The sequence below is a fragment of the Mobula birostris genome, chromosome 20, assembly GCF_030028105.1.
Source record: "Mobula birostris isolate sMobBir1 chromosome 20, sMobBir1.hap1, whole genome shotgun sequence".
NCBI classification, from domain to species: Eukaryota; Metazoa; Chordata; class Chondrichthyes; order Myliobatiformes; family Myliobatidae; genus Mobula; species Mobula birostris.
In genome coordinates, this window is record NC_092389.1 from 55,971,012 (window position 1) to 55,998,689 (window position 27,678).

General features: G+C 47.3%; 1 protein-coding gene across 2 annotated transcripts; it reads left to right on the forward strand.

Moving 5' to 3' along the window:
* The first annotated feature begins 7,483 nt into the window (after nucleotides 1–7,483).
* Nucleotides 7,484–26,208, forward strand: LOC140185174 (uncharacterized). Of its 2 annotated transcripts, none has more exons than XR_011882509.1 (2): nucleotides 7,484–7,511; nucleotides 20,263–20,813. XR_011882509.1 is itself a non-coding variant. In XM_072238577.1 (2 exons), the coding sequence occupies exon 2, from the start codon at nucleotides 22,959–22,961 to the stop codon at nucleotides 24,525–24,527; it is 1,569 nt and encodes a 522-aa protein (XP_072094678.1). In that variant the 5' UTR covers nucleotides 7,484–7,511; nucleotides 22,414–22,958; the 3' UTR covers nucleotides 24,528–26,208. The 2 variants fall into 2 exon arrangements, 1 of the variants encoding a protein (XP_072094678.1); XM_072238577.1 differs by lacking the exon at nucleotides 20,263–20,813 and adding an exon at nucleotides 22,414–26,208.
* The last annotated feature ends 1,470 nt before the right edge of the window (nucleotides 26,209–27,678 follow it).

Genomic DNA, 27,678 nt, shown 5'->3' on the forward strand with positions numbered 1-27,678 from the left:
GGTATTTTTACCCTTGCAGTGGCTCAGCTCTCTCCACAATGATTCAACACCTTCCAAGCCATCGTCACCTCTTTCTGCTGTTTGAATTTCCTTGTTTACCAACAGAGCCACACCACCCTCTCTGCCTTGCTGCCTGTCCTTTCAATGCAATGAGTGTCCTTGGACAGAACCAGCTATAATCTGCTTTCAGCCATGATTCAGTGATACCTGCCAATCTGTAACTGTGCTACAAGTTCATCGGCCTTCCTCTGTGTACTGCACATATTCAAATATAACACCTTAAGTCCTGTAGTCACCTTTTTCTATTCTGTCCACCTTTTACAGTGGCAACTCCTCCTGTTGACTGCAATGTTGCCCTGTCATCAGCCTCTCCTCGCCAGGAGCCTCACTACACTTTGTCTCTTTTTATCCCAATAAAATTACATGGTCATAGTTTTTAAAGGCTTCAAAGATTGAACTTCTTTTATCATTTATAGCTTTGACTTGATGTTTTCAGATCCATTTGCTAACTTTTAATTACTTTGTGATGAGCTGCATTTTTATCTGACTGCATTGTTTTCATTTTAGTAAACAACAATTGACTTTGGTTCCTACTTAGTTCCCCACTGCCTGACAACATGCAAGCACAAATACAAATGAGAAGCAGGAATGAGATAACTTGGGTCTTCTCTGCCAGTTATTAACATTAATGGTGATCCAGATGTGACCTCAATTTTCCATTCTCCATGGTCTGTTGCTTGTGGAGAATCTAATTTTGGCTTAAAGTTACTCAAAGACTGCTTCAAACATCCTTGAAGGAAGAAAGTCCCAAGAACTAACAACACTCTGAGAGGGAAAAAAAAAACATTGCCTAATCTGTTTCAAATGAATAACCCTCATACAGTAACCGGGGTGATGGAATGTAATGTCATTTCCACATTTACTCTTCCATCTCCTCTTGCTCTTCTAAATCCAAAAGAAACAAGACTAGATTGTCCAGCATTCCCCATAAGACAATCTGTCTGTTCCATTCAATATCCCAGTAAACCTACTCTGAGCTACTTCTAATAAAAGGATAAAAATGCAGTACACAGGGAAGGTGAAAGAAAGATGAGTTTTATTTGTCACAAGTACGTCGGAATATTGAATCACAATGAATCGCCCTGTTTGTGTCAATGACCAACACAGCCCGAAGGTGTGCTGTGGGCACCAAACAAGTGTTGCCATGTTTCCAGTGCCAACATAACATGCCCACAACTTACCAACCCGGACCCGTTTGTCTTTCGGAATGTGGGAGGAAACTGGAGCATCCAGAGGAAACGCAGGTCCTCACGGGGAGAACAGCGGCAGAAATTGAACCCCAGTCTTCCGATTGCTGGGGCTGTGAAGTGTGAAGTTAACTGCTACATTACCATGTCCCCTGGATTGCATCCTTCTCTTTGCAATAGTCTCCGATAAAACCAAGGTATACTTAAACACTGGGAACCCAATTAACATTTCAGAATAGATGTCACCTCGTTGCTAAGAAAGGTTATTTTGCCCTTTGCAATGAGTTTTTTTTTGCTCAAACCTTAACTCATGCCTTGCTTATCACTGAGTTTGACTGCCCCAATTTTTTCCTGGGTGGACATTGTTCTTTCATTTTGTGTGAAAGAATATCAGTGAGTTCACACCGGAGAGAAGCCCAGTTCAGCTGCTCAGACCGTGGGAAGGGGTTCAGACACTTATTCAGTCTGAGGAAACATCAGCGAATTCGCACTCAGTTGCTGAATCCAGAGTTATGTTCAAAACTGACTGTTGGTGCCGAACTCAGCAAATATTGCTGCTGTCCATCAAACTCAGCAACTTCTTCAAACTTGTTGGCCAGTGTGAGCTCGGTAGTGACTCACAAGGGCGGATGACTGAATCCCGTCCCACAGTCTGAGCAGGTGAAAGGTCTCTCCCCAGTGTGAACTGACTGGTGTACCAATACTGGTGAGATGATCGAGTGAATCACAAATGGAACAGGTGAATGGCTTCTCTCCGGCGTAAACTCGCTGGTGTCTCTGTATGCTGGATGACCGAGTGAATCCCTTACAACAGTTGGAGCAGGTGAGTGGTGTCTGCCCAGTGTGAACTTGCTGAAGAGGCAGCAGATCAGATGACTGAGTGAATCGCTGCAGACTGACAAAGACTGGGGATGAGAATTCAGTCTGACAGAGACAGGGGATGATAATTCAGTCTGACAGAGACAGGGGAAGATAATTCAGTCTGACAGAGACAGGGGAAGATATCTTCAATCCAGCAGAGACTGGGAGTGCAAACCACTGACCCATTGATAGTCTCATTCCCAGTCTCTCCCTGACTGAAGATCTCATCCCCTATCTCTCCCAGACTGAAGGCCTCACACCTAGTCGCACCCTGACTAAAGATTTAATTCCTAGTCTCTCCCAGACTGAAGGTCCCATCCCCAGTCTCTCCCGGACTGGAGGTCCCATCCCCGGTCTCTCCCGGACTTAAGGTCCCATCCCGAGTCTCTCCCGGACTTAAGGTCCCATCCCGAGTCTCTCCCGGACGGACGGTCCCATCCCCGGTCTCTCCCGGATGGACGGTCCCATTCCCAGTCTCTCCCAGACTGCAGGTCCCATACCCGGACTGATGGTCCCATCCCCAGTCTCTCCCGGATTGAAGGTCCCATCCCCAGACTCTCCCGGACTGACGGTCCCATCCTCACTCTCTCCCAGATTGAGGATCCCATCACTAGTCTCTCCCAGGTCTCATCCCTGCTGAATTTTCCAACATTTTCTGTTTTTATTTCACCATGACTGTCTGGGCCCAGGACATGTGGTCGAGTGGTTCAGACAGCCATTGCTGAACGATGGAGCTGAGTGGCTCAGCAGGAGGACCGGCTAAGCTCCAGCTGCCAGCATGGGACGGTGGGGCAGAATGGCCTGGACCACAGCCTTACCAATGCGATTCCAGTTCCCACTGAATCCCTCCCAGAGTGTTTCCATTTTTCCCATGGATGGCCGACATAGATGTGATGGTGATGGTCCCCACCCATGTACGGTCAATGGGGGAGGTTTCTCACAGGGGAGCCTCATTGTCCTAGCACATCCAGGGCCATTAGGGGAGGTTTCTCACAGGGGAGGGTGGTGGATCCAGTCCATCCATGGACAATGGGGGAGGTTTCTCACAGGGGAGAGGGTTGATCACAGAAATGGGGCAGGTTTCTCACAGGGAGGCTGGTGTTCTCATCTCCTCCATGGACAATGGGGGAGGTTTCTCACATGGGAGAGGGGTGCTCCCAGCACATCCACTAGCAACGTGGGAGGTTCCTCACGTGGCAGAGGGGTGATCCCAGCACATCCACTGGCAATGGGGGAGGTTTCTCACAGGGGAGGGTGATGGATCCAGTCCATGCATGGACAATGGGGGAGGTTTGTCACAGGGGAGATGGTGATCCCAGCACATCCACTGGCAATGGGGGAGGTTTCTCACATGGGAGGTTGGTAATCCTAATTGATCAGTGGCTGATGACAGTGGTTTCTCACAGGGGAGGGGGTTGTCCCACCACATCCATTGCACATCGGGGAGATGCCTCACAAAAGAGGGATGTGGGCCCTGACCATCCACGGCCGATGTGATGAGGTTCCTCAACAGTGGATGGGGGAGGTTTCACTGCACACTCTTAATTAGTCAAAGCTTGCAGCTTATTGCAACACACAGAAATGCTGGAGGAACTCAGCAGGGCAGCACATGCACGGAAAAGAGAAAACAATTGATATTTTGGGTTGAGACCCTTCTTCAGCACTTCCCTGTCTCTGTACAAACAAAAATGTAACTACTTAGGCCAATAACGTATAAAATGTTTGATGACAAACAGTAATAATTACAGTATTCACAACCAACAGTCACTGTTGAACTTCACCCTGCATTCAGCAACTGGGAAGGTTAAATATCCAGCAGGCTTCTTATTTCAAACAGGAGACAATCTGCAGATGCTGCAAATCCAAGTACACACACAGAATGCTGGAGAAACTCAGCACTCCGGGCAGCGTCTATGGAAGAGTACAGTCGACGCTTCAGGCCGAGACCCTTCAGCAGGACTGAAGAAAAATGATGAGGGGTCAGTGTTAGAGGGTGTGGGGAGAGGAGGGAGAAACACAAAGCAGAGGTGAAACTGGGAGGGGTGATGCAAAGAGTTGGGAAGTTGACTGATGAACGAGATACCGGGTTGGAGGTTGGGGAATCCAATAGGAGAGGACAGGCCATGGAAGAAAGACAAGGTGGAGGAGCACCAGACGGAGGTGATGTGCAGGCGAGATCAGGGGAGAAAGGGAGAAGGGGATGGGCAATAGAGGTGGGGCCGGGGCATTACTGTAAGTTCAGATAAATCGACATTCATGACCTCAGGTTGGAGGCAACCCAGAGGGAATATAAAGTGTTGTTCCTCCAGTCTGGGTGTGGTCTCATTGCAATAGTGGTGTGTGTGTGTGTGTGTGTGTGTGTGTGTCTGTGTGTGCGGGGGTGGGGGGTGCATGGGTTGACGTCAGAACGCGAATCGGAAGTGGAATTAAAATTGGTGTCACAGGGAGATGCTGCTTTTTCTGGCAGATGGAGTGCAGGTGCTTGGCTAAGCAGTCGTGTCTCACCGATATACACGAGGTCTCGCCGGGAATGGAGATACGGTAGATAACCCCGACAGGCTTACAGGTGAAGTGACGTGAGGGGGCAGGTGGGGCATTTGTTCCACTTGCATAGATAAGTGCCAGGAGGGAGATCAGTGGGGAGGGGCAAATGGACATGGGAGTCATATGGAGCCATGCCAATGGAAAGCGGAAAGCTGGACGAGGGTGGGAGGGAAAGAGGTGCTTGCTGGTGGGATCCCATTGGAGATGGTGGATTTACAGGGAATTATGTGGTGGACACACAGGCTGGTGGGGAGCTGGGTGAGGACAGGAGGAGCCCTATCCATGGTGGGATGACGGGAGAATGGGCTGAAAGCAGACATGTGTGAAATGGAAGAGATGCGCTGGAGGGCAGTGTTGATGGGAGAGGAAGGGAAGCCCCTTTCTTTGAAAAAGGAGGTCATCTCCTTCATTCTGGAATGAAAAACCTCATTCTGAGAACAGATGCAGCGGAGATGGAGGAATTGATTGAAGAGGATGGTATTTTTACAAATAACAGAGTTGGAAGAGGTATTGTCCAGGTAGCTGTGAGAGTCAGTGACATCAATGGATAAACTGTCTCCAGAGATAAAGACGGAGAGATTGAGAAACGGGAGAGAGGTGGTGGAAATGCACTAGGCAAATTTAAGGGTAGGGTGGAAGTTGGAGGCAAAGTCGATGAGGTCGACTAGTTTGGCATTGGTGCAGGCAGCAGCGCCAGTGGAGTAGGAAAAATGTGGGGGTGACATCTGTTTAGGCTTGGAACAGACTGTTCCACATAGCTGACAAACAGACAGGCAGAGCTGGGACACATGAGAGAACCCATGGATACACCTTTTGTTTGACGGAAGTGGGAGGAGCCAAAGGAGTAATAATTGACAGTGAGGACTAGTTCAGCAAGATGGAAGAGAGTGGTGTTGGAGGGTAATTTGTGTCCAGAAAGAAACGTTCCTCCATAATCCATATCCCGGCTGCTGTTTGGACCCTGTATATAACCGCCATTAGGATCGGAGACCCGATCGCCATGTTCGTCCTGTCAGGTCATCCCCTCAATCGTATTCATAACGAGAAACATATTACTGAGGGGTAAGGCCACAGGGGACACCTCCACTACCTGAGCTCTCTCCTTCGCTCTCCTGACTGTCACCCTCTTATCTAACTCCTGCAGCCTCGGGGTGACTGACTCCCTGTAGCTCCGCTCCATCTCCTGTTCACTCTCTCCAATAAGCTGTAGGTCATCGAGCCGCAGCTCCAGATCCCTAACACGGTCTCTCAGGAGCTGCATCTCGGTGTACCCCGTGCAGATGAGGCCATCCGGGAGACGGACAGTGAATGTAGGTCAGGGTAGGAGACAGCCGGAGAGACTACATTTGCTGACCCCGGCAGTATCATCCCCAGGGTACTGAAAGCCTGTACGAGCCTGCTGTCTGGTATTTTGGTGCACCCTGACAATCTGAGACCGAGTCAGGAAAAGATGTGGAATAATTCCTGCCTTGGTCCTTTACCCAGTATGGTAATTATCTGAACTTAATGAGGACAATCACTACAGACCAATTGCCCTCACATCTCATGTGATGAAGGTGATGCAGAGGCCGGTCCAGACTTACCTCGGACCCTCTACAGTTTCCCTACCAACCTCATGAGGGAGCGGTTGATACCATCATCTCCCTGTTGCAGAGAGCCCACTCCCACCGGGATGATGCTGCTGGCATTGTGAGAGTCACTGTTTTTGATCTCTTTAATGCCTTCAATACAATCCAGCCACGTTGTCTGAGCAAGGGTGGGCGTAGACAAATTCACTCTCTCCTGGATTACTGCCTTCCTGACAGATAGACCCCAGTCTGTACCGCTGGGTGGTTCTCTGCCTGAGGTGGAGGTGAGTGACACTGGAGCCCCACAAGGGACTGTCCTGTCTCCGTTTCTGTTCACACTGAACACCTCAGACTTTCAGTGCAACTCTCAGTCTGGCCACTTAAAGATGTTCTCTGATAACTCTGCCGTAGTTGGGCAGGACTCGGGGTACAGAGGGCTGGTTTAACAGGATTGTGGAATAGTAAGGGAAGAATCAACTGCTCCTGAACGTGGTCAAAACCAGGGAAACGGTGATAGATTTTAGGAGGGAGAGGACTGTGATGAGTCCTGTATACATTCTGGGAGAAGAAGTTGCGATGGTGGAGGAGGACAAATACCTGGGTGTTCGCCTCGGCGAGAGACATGACTGGAAAACCAACACCAAGACTGTTTAAAAGAAGGGGATGAGCAGACTCTATTTTCTAAGGAAGCCGAGATCCTTGAACACGTGAGGCAGGATGTGGCAGATCTTTTACCGGTCTGTTGTAGCGAGTGCAGTCTTCTTCGCTGCTTTACGTTGGGAAAGACTAAATAAACTCATCAGTGTTATTGTGTATATTATTATTCTCTACTTTATTTTCAGTAAAGTCTGTCCGCTGCTTGCTGTGCTTTAAGATGTTGCTGCTGAAACGAATGAATTTCCCACTCGGAATCAATAGAGTATTCATTATTATTATTATTATTATTATTCTCCAGCCCTTTATCTCTCAACAATCAACTCCCAGCTCTTTACTTCACTCCGCCCCCTCTCCCGGTTTACCCTATCACCTCACCTGCCCCACATTCTGACTCCCTCCCTTCCTTTCCAGTGCTGAAGAAGGGTCTGGGTCTGAAACGCCGACTGTTCACTTCTCTCCATAGTTGCTGTCTGCCTCCCTGACTTTCCTCCAGCATTTTCCGTCTGTTGTTTTGGATTTCGGCATCTGCAGATTGCCTTCTCTTTGCTCACACGCGCATGCGCAGAGGTATGAGGTCATCCCAAATATCGCGCATGCGCTCCGTGGTCGAGAGGCTCACAAAGACCGGCCGCAGGTAGGAGGGGTCTCCGGTGGGGAATTAATCAGCGGCGTCTGAAACGTGATTGACTGGCTATTACTGTGAGCTCCTGGCGCACTGGTCCTGCACCCCAGCACAGTCCCCGTCCGTTCCCTCTTTCTCAGCCCCACGATCCGTACCCACGCCGCCAGGCTTTCGGCTGATGAGCGCTGGGCCGCCGCCGTTTCTGTGGCGCATGCGCATCGCTTAATTGTTCGGTGGCTGACAGTTAGGTTTCTCGATCGTGGGGCCTTCTGGGTAAAGAGGCAGCCATGGATGATACTACCAAGCGTTGTTCCCGTACAGTCGAAGGAAATGGGAGCGAATGTATCTCCCAAATACTGCCGTGTTTCAGCTATGTAAATCCGAGGATTTGTAACTCGGAACTAAAATATAGTTCCCAGTTAATCTCGGTTGAAGAGTTTACCTTCCAGTCAGTGAAAATGTCAATTCGAGCTGTATGGAAATAAAACCTTCCGTCAGATTTAGTTCTCTCCGAGTAAATAACGATATGAAACACCTTTGCCTCGATGACAAGTGACTTGTGGCTTTTATATCACAAAAGTGCCGCAGTCCAATGAGAATAGCCACTGCCCTCCACTTTATATTAATTGGCATTGCCATCGATGGGTTCCTCACTGTCAATCAGCTGGTGGGAGGCGATCCAAATAATTAGTAAATCTCCAGGATCATACATGTGGAAACAAGTTCTCTTTGTAGTGTTGTGGAGCATGACCAGAACTTGAAATAATACCAAATGACCGAAACATATTGAGCCAAGTTTTAGGTTGACTGAAGTCAGAAATAGCCCATTCTCACACAGACAGGAATACAGTCAGAGAATTTGATGGTCAGTCAGAATGTCTGATCTGTGCCTTGTTAGAAGATGATTGCGTATAGAAACAGAAATCTACAATATATTACAGGCCCTTCGGCCCACAATGTTGTGTCATCCATGTAACCTATTCTAGAAACTGCTTTGGATTTCCCAACCACGTTGCACTCTGATTTTCTGAGCTCCATGTACATATCTCTCAAAAGACTCTATGGTATCTGCCTCTACCATCATCGCTGGCAGTGCATCCCATGCACCTACTACTGTCTGTGTGAAAAACCTACCTCTGACATCCCCTTTGACCCTACTTCCAACACCTTAAAACTATGCCCCTCGTGTTTGCCAATTCAGCCTCAGGAAAAATGTCTCTGGCTATCCACACGATCAATGCCTTTCATCATCTTATACACATCTGTCAGGTCACCTCTCATCTTCCGTCGCTCCAAAGTTCACTCAAACTATTCTCATAAGACATGTTCTCCATTCCATGTAACATCCTTGTAAATCTCCTCTGCAGTCTTTCCATAGTATCCACATCCGTCCTGTAATGAGGTAACTGTACTGTGTGGGTTTTAAGAAAGTCTTATATAGCTGTAACATTACCATACCGATCTTGAACTCAGTTCCATGGTTGATGAAGGCCTTCTTCACAACAATGTCAATCAGCACTGCAGCTTTGAGTGTAAAACTGACATGGACCACAAGATGTCACTGATCCACCACATTGTCAATAGTCCCAACATAATATTGTATTCTGTCTTCAAATGTGATGTACCAAAATAAACCACAGCACCCTTATCTGGGTTGAACTCCATCTGCCAGGTCTGCATCCTATCTGCATCCTGCTGTGACCTCTGGAGAACTGTCCAGACTCTTCACAACACCCTCAACTTTTGTGTCATCAGCACCCTTCTCCTTCCTCATCAAGATCATTTATAAACATCACAAAGAGAAGGAGTCTCAGAACACATCCCTGTGGAACACCACTGGTCACCATCCTCCATGCAGTATACAAACCATCTACAGTCACCTTTGGCTTCTGTGGGCAAGCCAATTCTGGATCCACAAAGCAAGGTCTGCTTGGATCCTTGCCTCATTACTTTCTGAATGAGCCTCGCATGAGGAATCTTATCAAAAGTCTTACTGAAAGCCATGTACACTACATCCAATGCTCTACCTTCATCAGTGTGTTTTGTTACATCCTCAAAGAATTCAGTCAGGTTTGTAAGGCATGATCTGCCCTAGACAGAGCCATGCTGACTATCCCACGTCAGATTATGCTTCTACAAATGCTCATAAATCCTGCCTCTCAGGAGCTTCTCCAACAACTTGCCCTCCACTGAAGTAAGAACCACTGGTCTGTAATTTCCTGGCTTGCCTCCACTCCCTTTTTTGAAAAGGGAAGAATGTCTTCTAATCCTCTGGTACTTTTCCTCTCCCTATTGATATGCAAAGATCATCGCCAGAGGCCAGCAATTTCCTCCCTCACTTCCCACAGTATCCTGGGGTTGAGTACCCCCAACTTGTGTTGAAGTTGGTAAAATTGTGATGCCAGGATATCATATAGAAACATGTAAAATTATGGAAGGAATAGATGAGACAGAGGCAGGAAAGTTGTTCCCACTGGTAGATGAGACTAGAACTAGAGGACATTGCCTCAAGATTTGGGGGAAGTTGGGATGGAGATGAGGAGGAACTGCTTTTCCCAGAGAATGGTGAATCTGCAGATTTCTCTGCCCAATGAAGGAGTGGAGGCTACCTCAGTAAATATATTTAAGACAAGATTGGATAGATTTTTGTGTAGTTGGGGAATTAAGGGTTATGGGGAAAAGGCAGGTCAGTGGAGATGAGTCCATGGCCAGATCAGCCATGATCTTATTCAATGGCAGATCAGGCTCAAAGGGCCAGATGGCCGACTCCTGCTCCTATTTCTTATGTTCTCACCACAGACTGAAATCCCTCCTGAAATATTGTCCTTCACCCATTGATGTCTTTTGCAAATATTTTTACGGGTTTGAAATGGCAGAACACTTGTGTACGGGAATCTCAAACACAACAACAAATCAGTTTTGCTGTCTGGATATTTAAGGAGCGACCAAATTTATTCTTTGCAACACCAGCACATCTGGTGTTGATTCTTGGAGGTGAAGAAATATCTCATCCCACCTGGTAATGTATTCTGTCTCTGAGATGAAGTTTTCTGTTTTTACTCTGTGAAATTCACTGGAACCGGGAGCTGGGAACACTCCAGCATATGTTCACTGGAGATCAGTTCTTCAACTGCATCAATCGTACAAGGCATTCAAACATCTGACTTTCTGAATTGCCAGAGAATTGTTCGCAGTAGATATCATTCTCCTTCTCTCAGTGTGGAAAGAGATTCACTCACAGGCTACCCGCAGACACGCCAGTGAGTTCACAGTGGGGAAAGGCCATTCACCTGCTCTGTGTGAGGGAGGGGAACCACTCAGTCATCCAGTCTGAAGATACGTCAGCAAGTTCACACCATAGTGAGATGCTCCACCTGTTCTGCAAGCGGGAAGCCATTCTGTTATTGATGCTAAAGGTATATCAGAAAATTCACCAGTGAGAGGACATTGACCTGCTCGGACGGTGGGAAGGCATTCACACACTCAACCACGCCACAGTGACACCAGCGAGTTCACACTGGGCAGAAATCATTCACCTGCTCTGAATGTGGGAAAGGGTTCAGTCAATCATCTCAACTGAATGAACACCAGCTCGTTCACACTGAAAAGATGCCGTTCACCTGCTCAGACTGTGGGAAGGGATTCACTCATTCATCCACACTACATAGGCACCAGCGAGTTCACACTGGGAAGAGGCCATTCACCTGCTCAGACTGTGGGAAGGGATTCATTCAGTCAAACAACCTGCTACAACATCAGTTAGTTCACACTGGAGAGAGACCATTCACCTGCTCAGACGGTGGGAAGGGATTCAATCAGCGTTCTCAACTCCAGACACACCAGCGACTTCACACTGGGGAGAGGCCATTCATCTGCTCAGACTGTGGGAAGGGATTCATTCGCTTTTCTGCACTACAGAGTTATCGGCGAGTTCACACTAAGGAGAGGCTATTCACCTGCTCAGACTGTGGGAAGGGATTCACTCACTCGTCCAATCGACAGAGACACCAGCGAGTTCACACTGGGGAAAAGCCGTTCACTTGCTCTGAATGTGGGAAGGGATTTGCTCGGTCATCTGAACTGAAGGTACATCAGCGAGTTCACAATGGGGAGAAGCCATTCAGCTGCTCTGAATGTGGGAAAGGATTCATTCATTCATCTCAGCTCCTGAAACACCAGCAAATTCACACTGGTGTGAAACCATTCATCTGCTCTGAATGTGGGAAGGGATTCACCGATTCAGCTCATCTGAAAGAACATCAGTTTGTTCACACTGCGGAGAGACCGTTCACCTGCTCAGACTGTGGGAAAGGATTCATTTGGCATTCTCATCTACTGACACACCAGTTAGATCACACTGGGGAGAAACCATTCACATGCTCTGAATGTGGGAAGGGATTCACTTGGCAATGTCAACTGAAGGAACATCAGCAAGTCCACACTGGGGAGAAGCCATTCACTTGCTCTGAATGTAGAAAGGTATTTTCTCGGTCATCTCAACTGAAGATACATCAGCGAGTTCACACTGGGGAGAGGCCGTTCAGCTGCTCTGAATGTGGGAAAGGATTCATTTCTTCATCTCAGCTCTTGAAACACCAGCGAATTCACACTGGGGAGAAACCATTCATCTGCTCACAATGTGGGAAGGGATTCACCTATTCAAGTCAGCTGAAAGAACATCAGTTTGTTCACACTGCGGAGAGGCCGTTCACCTGCTCAGACTGTGGGAAAGGATTCATTCGGCATTCTCAACTACTGACACACCAGTTAGATCACACTGGGGAGAAACCATTCATCTGCTCTGAATGTGGGATGGGATTCACCCATTCAGCTCAACTGAAGGAACATCAGCGACTTCACACTGGGGAATGGCCACTCACTTGCTCAGTTTGTGGGAAGGGATTCACTCGGTCATCTCAACTGAAGGTGCATCAGCGATTCCACACTGGGGAGAAACCTTTCAGCTGCTCTGAATGTGGTAAGGGATTCACTCGGTCATGTCAACTGAAGCTACATCAGCGAGTTCACACTGGGGAGAAACCATTCAGCTGCTCTGAATGTGGGAAAAGATTCACTGGGTCATCTCAACTGAAGGTACATCAGCGAGTTCACACTGGGAAGAGGCCATTCACGTGTTCTGAATGTGGGAAGGGATTCATTGAGTCATCTCAACTCAAGAAACATCAGTTTGTTCACACTCAGGAGAGGCCATTCAGATGCTCTGAATGTGGGAAGGGTTTTGCTCGGTCATTTCAACTGAAGGTACATCAGCGAGAACACACTGGGGAGAGACCATTCAGCTGCTCTGAATGTGGGAAGGGATTCACTCTGTCATCCAAACTTGTGAGCCACTACCGAATTCACACGAGGGAGAAACTCCTCACCTGCTCAGATTGTGGGAAGGAATTCACTCGGTCGTCTGAGTTTAAAATACATCAGCGAATTCACACTGGGGGGTGCCACTCACCTGTTCTGAATGTGGGAAAGGATTCACTCAGACAACTCAATTAAGACTATAAGATATAGGAGCAGAAGTAGGCCATTCGGCCTTTCAAGGCTGCTCCACCATTCAGTCATGGGCTGATCCAATTCTTTCCAGTCATCCCCACTCCCCTGCCTTCTCCCCATACCCTTTGATGTCCTGGCTAATCAAGAACCTATCTCTCTCTGGCTTATATGCGCCAAATTACTTGGCCTCCATAGTTGATTGTGGCAACAAATTCCACAAATTTACCACCGTCTGAGAAAAGTAAGTTCTCCTCATCTCCGTTCTAAATGGATGTCCTCCAATCCTGAAGTTGTGCCCTCTTGTCATAGACTCCCCTCCCATGGAGAATAACTTTCCCATATCTAATCTGTTCAGAGCTTTTAACATTCAGAATGTTTCAATGAGATTCCCCTTCCGACCACTGTTCTCCTGAACTCCGGGGAATACAGCCCAAGAGAAGACAGATGCTTCTCGTATGGTAACTCTTTCATTCCTGGAATCATTCTTATGAATCTTCTCTGAACCCCCTGCAATGTCAGTATATCCATTCTAAAATAAGGAACCCAAAACTGCTCACAATACTCCAAGTGTGGTCTCACGAGTGCCTTATAGAGCCTCAACATCACATCCCTGCTCTTATATTCTGTACCTCGAGAAATGAATGCCACCATTGCATTCACCTTCTTCACCACCGACTCAGCCTGGAGGTTAACCTTTAGGGTATCCTGCACAAGGACTTCCAAGTTTCTTTCCAGCTCTGCATTTTCAATTCTCTCCCAATCTAAGTAATTGTCTGCCTGTTTATTTCTTTCACCAATATGCATGACCATACACTTTCCAACATTGTATTTGGTCCATTCCCTGAAACTATCTAAATCTCTCTGCCAGCACTCTGTTTCCTCAGCACTACCTGCTCGTCCACCTACCTTTGTATCATCGGCAAATTTTTCCACAAATCCATTAATCCAACAGTCCGAGTCATTGACATACATCGTAAAAAGCAGTGGTCTCAACACCGCCTACAGTGGAACTCCATTGGTAACCGGCAGCCAGCCAGAATAGGATCCCTTTATTCCCACTCTGTTTTCTGTTGATCAGCCAATGCTCCAACCATGGTAGTAAATTCCCTCTAATTCCATGAGATTTATCTTGCTTAGCAGCCTCATGTGCAGCACCTTTCAAAGGCCCCTGAAAATCCAAGTATACCACATCTACTACATCCCCTTTGTCTACCCAACTTGTAATTTCCTCAAAGAATTGCAGTAGGTTAGTAAGGCAGGATTTTCCTTTCAGGAAACCACGCAGGCTTTGGCCTATCTTGTCATGTGCCTCCCGGTACTCCGTAATCTCATCCATAACAATCGATTCCAGCAACTTCCCAACCACTGAAGTCAGGCTTTCAGGTTTGTAGTTTCTTTTCTGCTGCCTCCCACCCTTCTTAAATAGCGGAGTAACATTTGTAATTTTCCAGTCATCAGATACTATGCCAGAATCTATCGATTCTTGAAAGATCTTTAGTAATGCCTACAAAATCTCTCCAGCTATTTCCTTCAGAACCTGAAGGTGCATTCCATCAGGTCCAGGAGATTTATCCACCCTCAGATCCAGGAGATTTATCCACCCTCAGACCTTTAACCTTCCTGAGCACCTTCTCAGCTGTAACTTTCACTGCATGTGCTTCACTCTCCTGACACTCTTGAATGTCCGATATTCAGTACTGCAGATGTCTTCCACCGTGAAGAATCATGCAAAATACGCATTCAGTTCCTCTGCCATCCCTATCTCCCATCACAATATCGCCCGTATCATTTTCTATTGGTCGTATATCTATTCTCAACTCTATTTTACCCAGTGGCAGCCATCCTTTAGCCAAGTTTCAGGTTTGGCCACAACGTCATATTGCTAATCTAGCTGAATTTCAAGACCATCCACTTTATTTCTTATGCTGCGAGCACTCAAATACAGCTCTGTGTGGTGCACCCTCTCCAAACCTGTCTTGCTGCGTTTTGGAGGACAGGAACCCCTGAACTTGCCGGAAGGTCTGAGGAATGGAAATTAAACTTAACTGAGAAGATGCTGGGACATGAAAATGCATTTTGGACCGATGAGGCTGATGTTTGTTACTCCAGGATTACTTACAACACTATTGGAGCGACCAAGGATTCCCCTTTCTGAGAGAGGTCTCGCCGGTCATCCGGTATTGAATGAACTCCGCACGTATACACAGGGGAGAAACTGTACAACTGCTCAGACTGCGGGAAGGAATTCACTCAGTCATCTCAACTGAATGAACATCAGCGAGTTCACACTGGGTAGAAGCCGTTCACCTGTTCCAACTGGGAATGAATTCACACTTTCATCTCGCCTGTCTACACACCAGACTGTTTTCAGCAGTGAGAGGACGTTGACCTGCTCAGACTGTGGGAAGGCATTCACACACTCATCCACACTGCAGAGACAGTGGCGGGTTCACACTGTGGTGAGGGTGGTCACCTGATCTGAATGTGGGATGGGTTTCAATCAGTCACTCATCCTTGTGTCACCCTGCCGGGCTTTGACCCATTGTTAATCGAAGTTTGAGAGGACACAATTCACTCAAGTTCGACAATTGAGCATTAAAGGCAGTGGTTTCAGGGAAGGTTATTTTTGAGCTTTCACCAGGGGCCAGTCAACAGTCAGGATTGATTAACAAGAAGATGCCAACGTTAGGCAGCAGCAAATGGAGTGGCCGATGCTGGACTGGGCAGAGTTGGAGTGGAGACTTTGAGGCTTTACCTCTTTGAGGGTTCAGTCAGGACAGCCTTCGCACAGAGAAGGCAACATTATACTGGAGGTGGAAGTTTTTTTGCCCCCTTCCTCACATTTGCTCAGTTAGAACAGTCAAGGTGCCAGGCAGGATAGTGGAAAGCTCCTCTTGCGGGATGTGGAAAGGCAGGAGACCCTCCTGTGTCCCTGATAACTACACCTGTGAGAAGGGCATCCAGCTTCAGCTCCGAATAATCCACATTAAGGAGTGGGAGCTGGAACTGGATGAACTCCAGATCACTCGGGAGGCTGGAGGGGTGATAGGTCGGACATATAGAGAGGTAGTTGTAACCTGGCTGTACGCCACAGGAAACTGAGTGACAGTCGCAAAGCAGAAAGGGGGGTGGGGGAACAGCAAGTGCAGTGTACCCCTGTGTCCATCCCGCTGAACAACACATATATCACTTTGGTCACAGTTAGAGACAGTGGGATGACCTGGCAAAGGAAGGTCACAGCAGGAGGGTCTCTGACACTTAGTCTGGCCCTGAAACTGAGAAGGGAAGGGTGGAGAAGAGGCGAGCTGTGGTCACTGGTGAATCATTAGCTAAGGGAACTTACTGAATGTTCCGTGGGTAAGAATGAGATTCCAGGATGGTATGTAGCTTCCTGTGTGCTCCAGGTCTGGGTTATCTCCGGCCGAGCACTCAGCTTTGCTCAGGAGGGTGAACAGTGAAGGTCGTGATCTATGTGGGTACCAATGATATGGGCTGGTAGAGTAACAAGGTTCTGCAAAGGGAGTTCAGGGAGTGAGGTGCTAAGTTAAAGGGCAGCTCGTCCAGGGCTGTGACCAAAGGTCTGTCATCTGTGCCACATGCCAAAAATAGGAAGATTTTACAATTTAACATGTGTCTAAGGATTTGGTGCAGGAGGGAGGGCATAATGTTATTGGATCATTTGAGCCTGCAAGGATTACTGTATGTACAGGAGTTTGAGTGCGTTGGCGGAAGAGGGGACATCGTTGCTGGAGAGTGAAGTGGGCAGACAGGTCTCTCTCTCTCTCTCTCTCTCTCTCTCTCTCTCTCTCTCTCTCTCTCTCTCTCTCTCTCTCTCTCTCTCTCTCTCTCTCTCACACACACACACACACACACACACACACACACACACAAACATATGCAGTGGAGTGTGAGGGAGGGGAGTGAGGAGGGATAAGGGGAATGAGGAGGATGGTGTTAGGGCTCATTCACAAAGTCTCAGACTCACCCAACCGTCCCCCTCTGGAATTGGTCCCATTCCCTACCCCAGGCTGGGGGTGGGCATTGATTTGCCTTACCAACAAGAAAATGAATTGTTTGATAGCATCTGGTTAACACATTTTGATAATAAATTTACGTTGAACTTTTCAATGTTTTGTGTGTAAAACATGTACTTATGAGAAATGGTCTCAGTGAAGGTCTGAACTGGTACATTATTGGTACAGTGTCTGTGGGGAGAGGTTAGCAACACGAAAGGGTCAATAACTTCACTGGGTATTTTTTATAAGCCGCCCAATAGTAACAGGGATATCGAGGGGCAGATAGGGAAACAGATCCTAGCAAGGTGTAATAATAACAGAGTTGTCATGATGGGAGATTTTAATTTCCCAAATATCGATTGGCATCTCCCTAGAGCAAGGGGTTTAGATGGGGTGTTAGGTCTGAGCAGGAAGGTTTCTTGACTCAATTTGTAGATAAGCCTACAAGAGGAGAGGCTGTACTTGATTTGGTATTGGGAAAAGAACCTGGTCAGCTGTCAGATCTCAGTGGGAGAGCATTTTGCAGATAGTGATTTTAGATTTCGATTATGGGGACATGCAGTCGTCTTTCATTGTCATTTAGTAATGCATGCATTAAGAAGTGATACAATGTTTTTCCAGAATGATATCACAGAAACACATGACAAACCGACTGAAAAACTGACAAAAAACATATAATTGTAACATATAGTTACAACAGTGCAAAGCAATATCGTAATTTGATAAGAACAGACCATGGGCACGGTAAAAAATCTCAAAGTCCCATCATCTCACGCGGACGGTGAACCTCCAGTGCCGCAAACTTGCCGATGCAGCATCCTGGAAGCATCTGACCACAGTCTGACTCCGAGTCCGTACGAAAACTCCGAGCCTCCGACCAGCTCTCCGACACCGAGCACCATCTCTGCCGAGCGCTTTGACCCCGGCCCCAGCAACAGGCAATAGGCAAAGCCGAGGATGTGGGGCCTTTCCCTCCGGAGATTCTCGATCACACAGTAGCAGCGGCAGTGAAGCGGGCATTTCAGAAGTTTCTCCGGGTGTTCCTCCGTGCTTCTTCACATCTGTCTCCATCAAATCAGGATTGTGCACGGCCCCCTAGTTAACACTGATGATAATTCTATCTCCTTTAGAATAGCATTAGAGAGAGATAGGAACAGAGAAGTTAGAAAGCGTTTAATTGGAGTAAGGAGAATTATGAGGCTATTAGGCAGGAAATTGGAAACTGATGTTCTTAGGGAAAAGTATGGAAGAAATGTGGCAAATGTTCAGGGGATATTTGTGTGGGATTCTGCATGGGAACGTTCCAATGAGACAAGAAGTTATGATAGGGTACAGGAACCGTGGTGTACAGAGGCTGTAATAAATCTAGTCAAGAAGAAAGAAAAAAGCTTACAAAAGGTTCAGAGAGCTAGGTAATGTTAGAGATCGAGAAGATTATAAGGCTAATAGGAAGGAGTTTAAGAAGGAAATTAGGAGAGCCAGAAGGGACCATGAGAAAGCCTTGGCGGGCAGGATTATGGAAAACCCCAAGGTACCCCAAGTATATGAAGAGCAAGAGGATAAGATGTTAAAGATTAGGACCTATCAAGTGTGACAGTGGGAAAGTGTGTATGGAACCGGAGGAAATAGCAGAGGTACTTAATGAATATTTTACTTCAGTATTCACTATGGAAAAGGATCTTGGTGACTGTATTGATGACTTTCAGCAGACTGAGAAGCTTGAGCATGTAGATATTAAGAAAGAGGATGTGCTGGAGCTTTTGGAAAGCATCAAGTTGGATAAGTCGCCGGGACCGGATGAGATGTACCCCAGGCTGCTGTGGGAGGCGAGGGAGGAGATTGCTGAGCCTCTGGCGATGATCTTTGCATCATCAATGGGGACGGGAGAGGTTCAGGAGGATTGGAGGGTTGCAGATGTTGTTCCTTTATTCAAGAAACGGAGTAGAGATAGCCCAGGAAATTACAGACCAGTGAGTCTTACCTTAGTGGTTGGTAAGTTGATGGAGAAGATCCTAAGAGGCAGGATTTATGAACATTTGGAGAGGTATAATATTATTAGGAATAGTCAGCATGGTTTTGTCAAGGGCAGGTCGTGCCTTACGAGCCTGATTGAATTTTTTGAGGATGTGACTGATCGCATTGATGAAGGAAGAGCAGTAGATGTCGTGTATATGGATTTCAGCAAGGCATTTGATAAGGTACCCCATGCAAGGCTTATTGAGAAAGTAAGGAGATAATGGATCCAAGGGGATATTGCTTTGTGGATCCAGAACTGGCTTGCCCACAGAAGGCAAAAAGTGGCTGTAGACGGGTCATAATCTGCATGGAGCTCGGTCACGAGTGGTGTGCCTCAGGGATCTGTTCTGAGACCCTTACTCTTCGTGATTTTTATAAATGACCTAATGAGGATGTGGAGGGATGGGTTAGAAAGTCTGTTGATGACACAAAGGTTGGAGGTGTTGTGGATAGTGTGGAGGGCTGTCAGAGGTTACAGCGGGACATTGATAGGATGCAAAACTGGGCTGAGAAATGGCAGATGGAGTTCAACCCAGATACGTGTGAAGTGGTTGATTTTGATAGGTCAAATATGATGGCAGAATATAGTATTAATGGTAAGACTCTTGGCAGTGTGGAGGATGAGAGGGATCTTGGGGTCCGAGTCCATAGGACGCCCAAAGCAGCTGCGCAGGTTGACTCTCTGGTTAAGAAGGCGTACAGTGTATTGGCCTTCATCAATTGTGGGATTGAATTTAGGATCCGAGAGGTAATGTTGCAGCTATATAGGACCCTGGTCAGACCCCACTTGGAGTACCGTGGTCAGTTCTGGTCGCCTCCCAACAGGAAGGATGCAGAAGCCATAGAAAGGGTGCAGAGGAGATTTACAAAGATTTGCCTGGATTGGAGAGCATACCTAATGAGAATAGGTTGAGTGAATTCGACCTTTTCACCTTGGAGCGACGGAAGATGAGAGGTGACCTGATAGTGGTTTATAAGATGATTGGAGGCATTGATCATGTGGATAGTCAGAGGCTTTTCCCAGGGCTGAAATGGTTGCCACAAGAGTGCGCATGCGCCGGTCGTGCATGTAGCCTGGTACAGCCGTTCCGATCTATTCTTACTTTCTTCTTCTTACTTTTTAATTTATGTTATTTTTTGTATTCTTTTTCTCACGGTAACACGTCGAAGCTGCACCCTCTCTAACATGCTGGTAGAGAGAGTTTTATTTGTTTTTTTTTAAGCGCTGGAGATGGTCACACCCCGACACGCGGGACAGAAGCAAGGTCGCATTGTGTATTCCAGGGACCAGCTAATGCCGGCGGGTTTACCGAGCAGAGCGGCGGAAATCCGGAGGAAAACACGCAGAGGATGCAGAGGGGGATCACAAAGTCGAGGAAAGAGGACCGGGTCGAGACAACAGAGACTTTTGGAAAAGAGGAGTTCGTGGGTAATATTGCTCCGGCTGACCGGAAGTGCTCTGAGAGCGGTAAACATTAAGGATTAGGGAGCTTACTGATCTGGTTAACAACAGGTGGTGCAATCCGGGGCATATTACGATCGAGGAACGTGTTTGCAGACTGGATATTGAACTTTTTACTGTTGGACTTTTGCCACATTCCACCGTGATACAACACTGGGCGGCGCGGGAGATCGTTCCTGCTTTTGGCCATCGAACGTGCAGCTCCTCCCGTGGAGGGTCAGACACCCTGAGCCAATAGACTGGTCCTGGACTTATTTTCCATCTGGCATAGTTTGCATTTTGTTGTTTGATTGTTTATGGTTTTTGTATTGCTATATTTACGCTCTATTCTTGGTTGGTGCAGCTGCAACGAAACCAAATTTCCCTCGGGATTAATAAAGTATATCTATCTAATCAGGACTCAGGTTTAAGGTGCTGGGGAGTAGGTACAGAGGAGATGTCAGGGGTAATTTTTTACGCAGAGAGTGGTGAGTGCGTGGAATGGGCTGCCGGCAACGGTGGTAGAGGTGGATACGACAGGGTCTTTTAAGAGAGTTTTGGATAGGTACATGGAGTTTAGAAAAATAGAGGGCTCTAGGTAAGCCTCGTAATTTCTAATGTAGGGACATTTTCGGCACAACTTTGTGGGCGAAGGGCCTGTATTATGCTGTAGGGTTTCTATGTTTCTATTATTATAGTTCTACGTTTTATTTTTCGCAAAGTCTGCGCACTTCCTGGTGAGTTTGTAAATGACGCTTCCGTCACGGTTTCCACTCGGGATCAAATGCGCATGCGTAGAGGTCTGAGCTAATCCCGGATATCGCGCATGCGCTCAGTAGACGAGAGGCTCAGGAGGATCGGCCGCAGGTGGGAGGATGATCCGGGTGGGAAATTAATCACCGGTGTTCGAACCACGACTGAAGTACAATTACTTTGAGCTCCGGCCACACTGGTTCTACACTCCGCAGCAGCCCCGATGCTTTCCCTCTTTCTCAGCCCCACAATCTGTACTCGAGCCCCAGGGACCTTTCGTCTGATGAGCGCTGGAGCCGCAGCCAGCCCTGCGGCGCATGCGAATCGCTGGATCATTGTACAGCGAGTAGATAGGTTTCTGGTTCCTCCGGCATTCTGGGTAAAGAGGCAGCCATGGGTGAAATTGCCAGCCTTGTCGCGGTACAGGCGGAGGAAATGCTGTGGGTGGATGTATCTCCCAACTACTGCCAAGCTCCAGCTATTTCAATCCGAGGATTAAGAACTCGGAACAAAAATATAGTTCAAGTTAATCTCGGATGAATAGTCTACCTTCCAGTCAGTGAAAATGTCATTTAGTGCTGAATTGTGGGGGGGGGGGGGACACATTCCGTCAGCTTTTGTTTTCTCCGGGTAAATAAGGACACAAAACATGTTTGTCTTCGATGACAAGTGACTTCTGACTTTCACATCACAAAAGTGCCACACTCGAAAAACTGCTGACCTCCCCTTCATATTAATTGACATTGCCATCGATGGGTTCATCTCTGTCAATCAGCTCGGGAGAGGGGATCCGAGGAATTAGAAAATCTCCAGGATCAAACACGTAGTAACAAAGGCTCTTTGTAGTGTTGTGGAACATGACCAGAACTTGAAATAATACCAAAGGACAGAGACAAATTGAGCCAAGTCACAGGTTAATTGAGGGCAGAAATAGCCCATTCTCATCCAGACAGGAATACAATCAGAGAATTTTCTGGTCAGTTAGGATGCCTGATCCTAGCCCAGTTAGAAGATGAGGAGTTCATAGATAAACATAGAAATCTACAGTACATTACTAACCCTTTGGCTCCAACTTGAGGTGAACTTTCTAACATTGTGATGCTGGAGCTCATGACAGACTAAAATCTCACTTGAAATATTGTCCTTCATCCACTGATATCTTTTGCAAATATTTTTACAGGTTTAAAATGCCAGAACACTTGTGCACGGGGATCTCAAACACAGCAGCACGTCAGTTTTGCTGTCTCTGAATGGATACTTAAGGAGTGAGCAAATATTGTCTTTGCAACAACAACACATCTGTTGTCGATCCTTGGAGATGAAGAAGTATCTCATCCAAACTGGAAATGTATTTTGTGTCTGAAATGAAGTTTTCTGTTGTAACTCAGTGTTATTCACTGGAACCGGGAGCTGAGAACACACCAGCATTTGTTCACTGGAGATCAGTTCAACTGTATTGATTCTACAAGCAATTCAAATGTCTGACTTTCACCTGTTCTGTGTGTAGGAGGGGAACTGCTCAGTCATCCAGCCTGAAGATCGATGAGCAATTTCACACCATAGTGAGATGCTCCACCTGTTCTGACTGTGGGAAGTAATTCATTCTGTCATTGATGCGAAAGATATATCCAAAAATTCAGCAGTCAGAAGATATTGACCTGCTGTGGGTGTGGGATGGCAATTACACACTCAAACACACCACAGTGACACCAGCAAGTTTACAGCATGGAAAAGTCATTTTCCAGCTCTGAATGTGGGAAAGGATTCACTCAGTTATCTCCACTGAACGAACACCAGCGGGTTCACACTGAGAAGATGCCGTTCACCTGCACAGACTGCGGGAAGGGATTCACTCACTCATCCACACTTCAGAGGCACCAGCGAGTTCACACTGGGGAGAGGCCATTCACCTGCTCAGACTGTGGGAAAGGATTCAGTCAGTCATCTCACCTACTGACACACCAGTTAGTTCACACCTGGGACAGACCATTCACGTGTTCTGAATGTGGAAAGGGATTCACTCGGTCAAATCACCTACTGACTCACCAGTTAGTTCACACGGGGGAGTGGCCGTTCAGCTGTTCTGAATGTGGGAAGGGATTCACTCAGTCATCCACCCTTGTGAAGCACTTCAGACTTCACACTGGTGAGAGGCCGTTCACCTGCTCAGACTGTGGGAAGGGATTCACTCATTCAGCTCAACTAAAAGAACATCAGTTAGTTCACACTGAAGAGTGGCTATTCACCTGCTCAGACTGTGGGAAGGGATTCCGTCGACCATCTCACCTACTGAGACACCAGTTAGTTCACACTGGGCAGAGGCCTTTCACATGCTCTGAGTGTGGGAAGAGATTCATTCAGTTATCTCAGCTGAAGGAACATCAGTTTGTTCACACTGGGGGTAGGCCATTCATCTGCTCTGAATGTGGGAAGGGATTTGCTCGGTCATTTCAACTGAAGGTACATCAGCGAGTTCACACCGGAGAGAAACCGTTCTGCTGCTCTGAATGTGGGAAGAGATTCACGCAGTCATCCACACTTGTGAAGCACTATCGAATTCACACTGGGGAGAAGCCGTTCACCTGCTCAGACTGTGGGAAGGGATTCACTCAGTCAGTTCAACTAAAGAAACATCAGTTTATTCACACTGGGGAGAAACCATTCACCTGCTCAGTTTGTGGGAAGGGATTCACATGGCCATCTGACTTGAAAGTTCACCAGCGAATTCACACTGGGGAGAAGCCGTACACCTGCTCAGGTTGTGGGAAGAAATTCACACGGTCGTCTGACTTACAAGTACATCAACGAGTTCACACTGGAGAGAAACCATTCACCTGCTCAGATTGTGGAAAAGAATTTGCACGGTCATCGGACTTGAAAGTGCATCAACGACTTCATACCGGGGAGAAACTATTCACCTGCTCCAAATGTGGGAAGAGATTCACTCGATCTTCTCACCTACTGACACACCAATTAGTTCACACTGGGGAGAAACCATTCACCTGCTCAGTCTGTGGGAAGGAATTCATTCGGTCATCTGACTTCAAAGTGCATCAGCGAGTTCACACTGGGGAGAAGCCGTTCACCTGCTCTGAATGTGGGAAAGGATTCACTCGGTCTTCGCAATTGAAGGAACATCAGCGAATTCACACTGGGGAGAAACCTTTCAACTGCTCAGACTGTGGGAAGGAATTCAGTTGGTCATCTCAACTGAATGAACATCAACGAGTTCACACTGGGGAGAGGCCATTCACTTGCTCTGAATGTGGGAAGGCATTCACTAGTTCCACTTAATTACTGACACACCAGTTCATTCACACTGGGGAGAGGCCGTTCACCTGCTCAGACTGTGGGAAGACATTCACTCAGTCATCTCAATTGAAAAAACATCAGCGAGTTCACAGTGGGTAGAAACTGTTCACCTTCCTCAGATTGTCGGAAGAGATTCACTCAGACATCTCACCTAACGACACACCAGACTGTTTTCAGCAGTGAGAGGATGTTGACCTGCTCAGACTGTGGGAAGGCATTCACACACTCATCCACACTGCAGAGACAGTGGCGGGTTCACACTGTGGTGAGGGTGGTCACCTGCTCTGAATGTGGGATGGGTTTCAATCAGTCATTCATCCTTGTGTCACCCTGCCGGGCTTTGACCCATCGTTAATCGGAGAGATCAGAAGCTTGAGAGGATGTGATTCACTCAGGTTTGACAATTGAGTATTAATGGCAGTGGCTCAGGACAGTATTTATTAAAGCTTTGAGCAGTGGCCAATCAGTGTACAGGATTTATTATCAAAAATAACTTAATGTTAGGCAGGAGCAAGAGGAGTGGCCCATGTTAGAGTGGACAAAGTTGGAGCGGAGACTTTGAGGTTTCAGTGAGGAGAGCCTTCAATCAGAGAAGGCAAAATTATGCTGGAGGTGGAACTTTTTTTTGCCCCCTTCTTTACATTTGCTCAGTGAGAACAGTCGAGATGCCAGGCAGGATAGTGGAAAGCTCCTCTGGCAGGATGTGGGAAGGCAGGGGACCCTCCTGTGTCCCTGGTAACTACACCTGTGAGAAGGGCATCCGGCTTCAGCTCCGAATGATTCACATTGAGGAGTTGGAGCTGGAACTGGATGAACCCCAGACCATTCGGGAGGCTGAAGGGGTGATAGGTAGGACATATAGAGAGGCAGTTGCACCCAAGGTGACAGCACAAGAAACTGGGTGACAGTCAGGGAGGAGAAAGGGGTAAAACAGTGAGTGCAGTGCACCCCTGTGGCCATCCCCCTGAACAACACATATATCACCTTAGATGCTGTTGGGATGGGGGGATGACCTCACAAAGTGAAGTCACAGCTGTAGGGTCTCTGGCACTTGGTATGGTTCTAAGGCTCAGATGGGAAGGGGGGTAGACTAACAAGGTTCTGCAAAGGAAGTTCAGTTAGTGAGGTGCTAAGTAAAGAATCAACTCATCCAGGGCTGTGATCTCAGGACTGCCATCCATGCCATGTGCCAGGAGTAGGAAGGAGAAACAGTTTAACACGTGGCTAAGGAGTTGGAGCAAGAGGGAGGACATAACATTTTTGGATCAATTCAGCCCACAGGGATTGCAGTGTGCACAGGAGTGTGAGTGTGTTGGGGAGAGGGGACATCGTTGATGGAGGGTGAGTGGGCAGGCAGGTCTCTCTCTATCTCACAAACACATGCAGTGGAGTGTGAGGGAGGGGAGTGAGAAGAGGAAGGGAAATGAGGAGTTTGGAGTTAGGGCTCCTTCACAAAGTCCCAGACTCACCCAGCCCTCTCCCTCTGGAATTGGTCCCATTCCTGACCCCAGGCTGGGGGTGGGCATTGAGTTACCTTGCAAACATTTTGTGAAGTGTTCGAAAGCAGCTGGTTAACACAGTTTGATAATAAATTTATGTTGAACTTGTACATTGAAATGTATTGTTTGAGAAACATGTACTGATGAAAAATAGTCTCAGTAAAGGTCCGAGAGTGGAAAATGAACCGGTGTTCAGCCTCATTGCTCCGTGCCAGACAAGAACCCCTGTCTGAGTCTGTCCCGTCTGTCTGTGCTTGACACGTCTGACTCTAAAGTTTCCTCTTTCCGTCGCTATCCCAGTGTCTTTTATTTTCCTTCACAACATAATTCTCCTGCCTTCTCCCCATAACATTTGATGCCTTTACTAATCAAGCACCGGTCAATGTATGCTTTAACTAAACAGGATGACTTGGCCTCTGAGCCGTCCATAGTAATGAATTCCACAGGTCCCTCCTCTCTAAATGCATGATCTCTGGTATTAGACATTGTGGCACAGAAGGTTAAAAATGTCAGCTATCTACTCTATCGAGATCTTTCGTAATCTTATCAAGTTCTATCAGGTCACCCTAAGCCTCCTCCACTCCAGAGAAAACAGCCCAAGTTTGTCCAAACTCTCCTCACACAGTAGCTCATGATTCCAATCCACACAACATCCTGGTGAACCTCTTCTGCAATCTCCTCATTGCTGCCCCAAACACCAGTGGCGTAATGGACTTCACGTAAGTAAATGGTGGATTGTTGATTAATAAGGGTGTCAAAGGTGACCGCTAGAAGGCAGCAGCGTGGGGTTCAGAGGGAACATCCAATAGCCGTGATCGAATGGTGGAGAAGACTCAATGGACGGAATGGGTATTTCAGTTTCTACTGAATTGTTTTATAGTGTTGAGATGGCGAAGCGGTGGGGAGTAAGGTGCGGGTGCAGGTAAGAGTGAGTGTCCAGGTAGCAGATGGCGTTAAGCACCTTTTCACCACGTCTGGTAACCAATAACAAATAACTCAGAGTGGATCAATCAAAAGTGCCTTTATGTTTCCTTGCAGCAAGGGAAGACTAGCACTGCCCAAATGCTGGTAATAGCTTTATCAAAAAGAAACAATACCATCACCCCTTTGGACACAAGTTGAAGGACAGGGTGCATTTTGTTGTCTGCTGAAACAATGTTTGGCATTCTTCCAGTAACACAGCTGCGGTTCTGCACTCAAGTGCTCAGGTACCATCAGCATCATGTTGCACGAAGACTTTTAGCAAAGCACTCTGATACAATACAGGTTCCATTTTGTTACAGAAAGAAATGCCATTTTGGTCCGACAAGTGAAGTACGTTTCCCCAGTGGTGGAGAAGCATTCCTTTACACCCCCTTACGTCACTCCCCATTTCTGTTCACACCTCCGAACTTTGCGGCCCTCACTCTCTGTGAAAACCCTTACGTCACTCCCCATTTCTGTTAACACCCCCGATCCTTCACATCTCACCCTCTGTGAAAACCCTTACGTCACTCCCCATTTCTGTTAACACCCCCGATCCTTCACATCTCACCCTCTGTGAAAACCCTTACATCACTCCCCATTTCTGTTAACACCCCCGATCCTTCAAACCTCACCCTCTGTGAAAACCCTTACGTCACTCCCCATTTCTG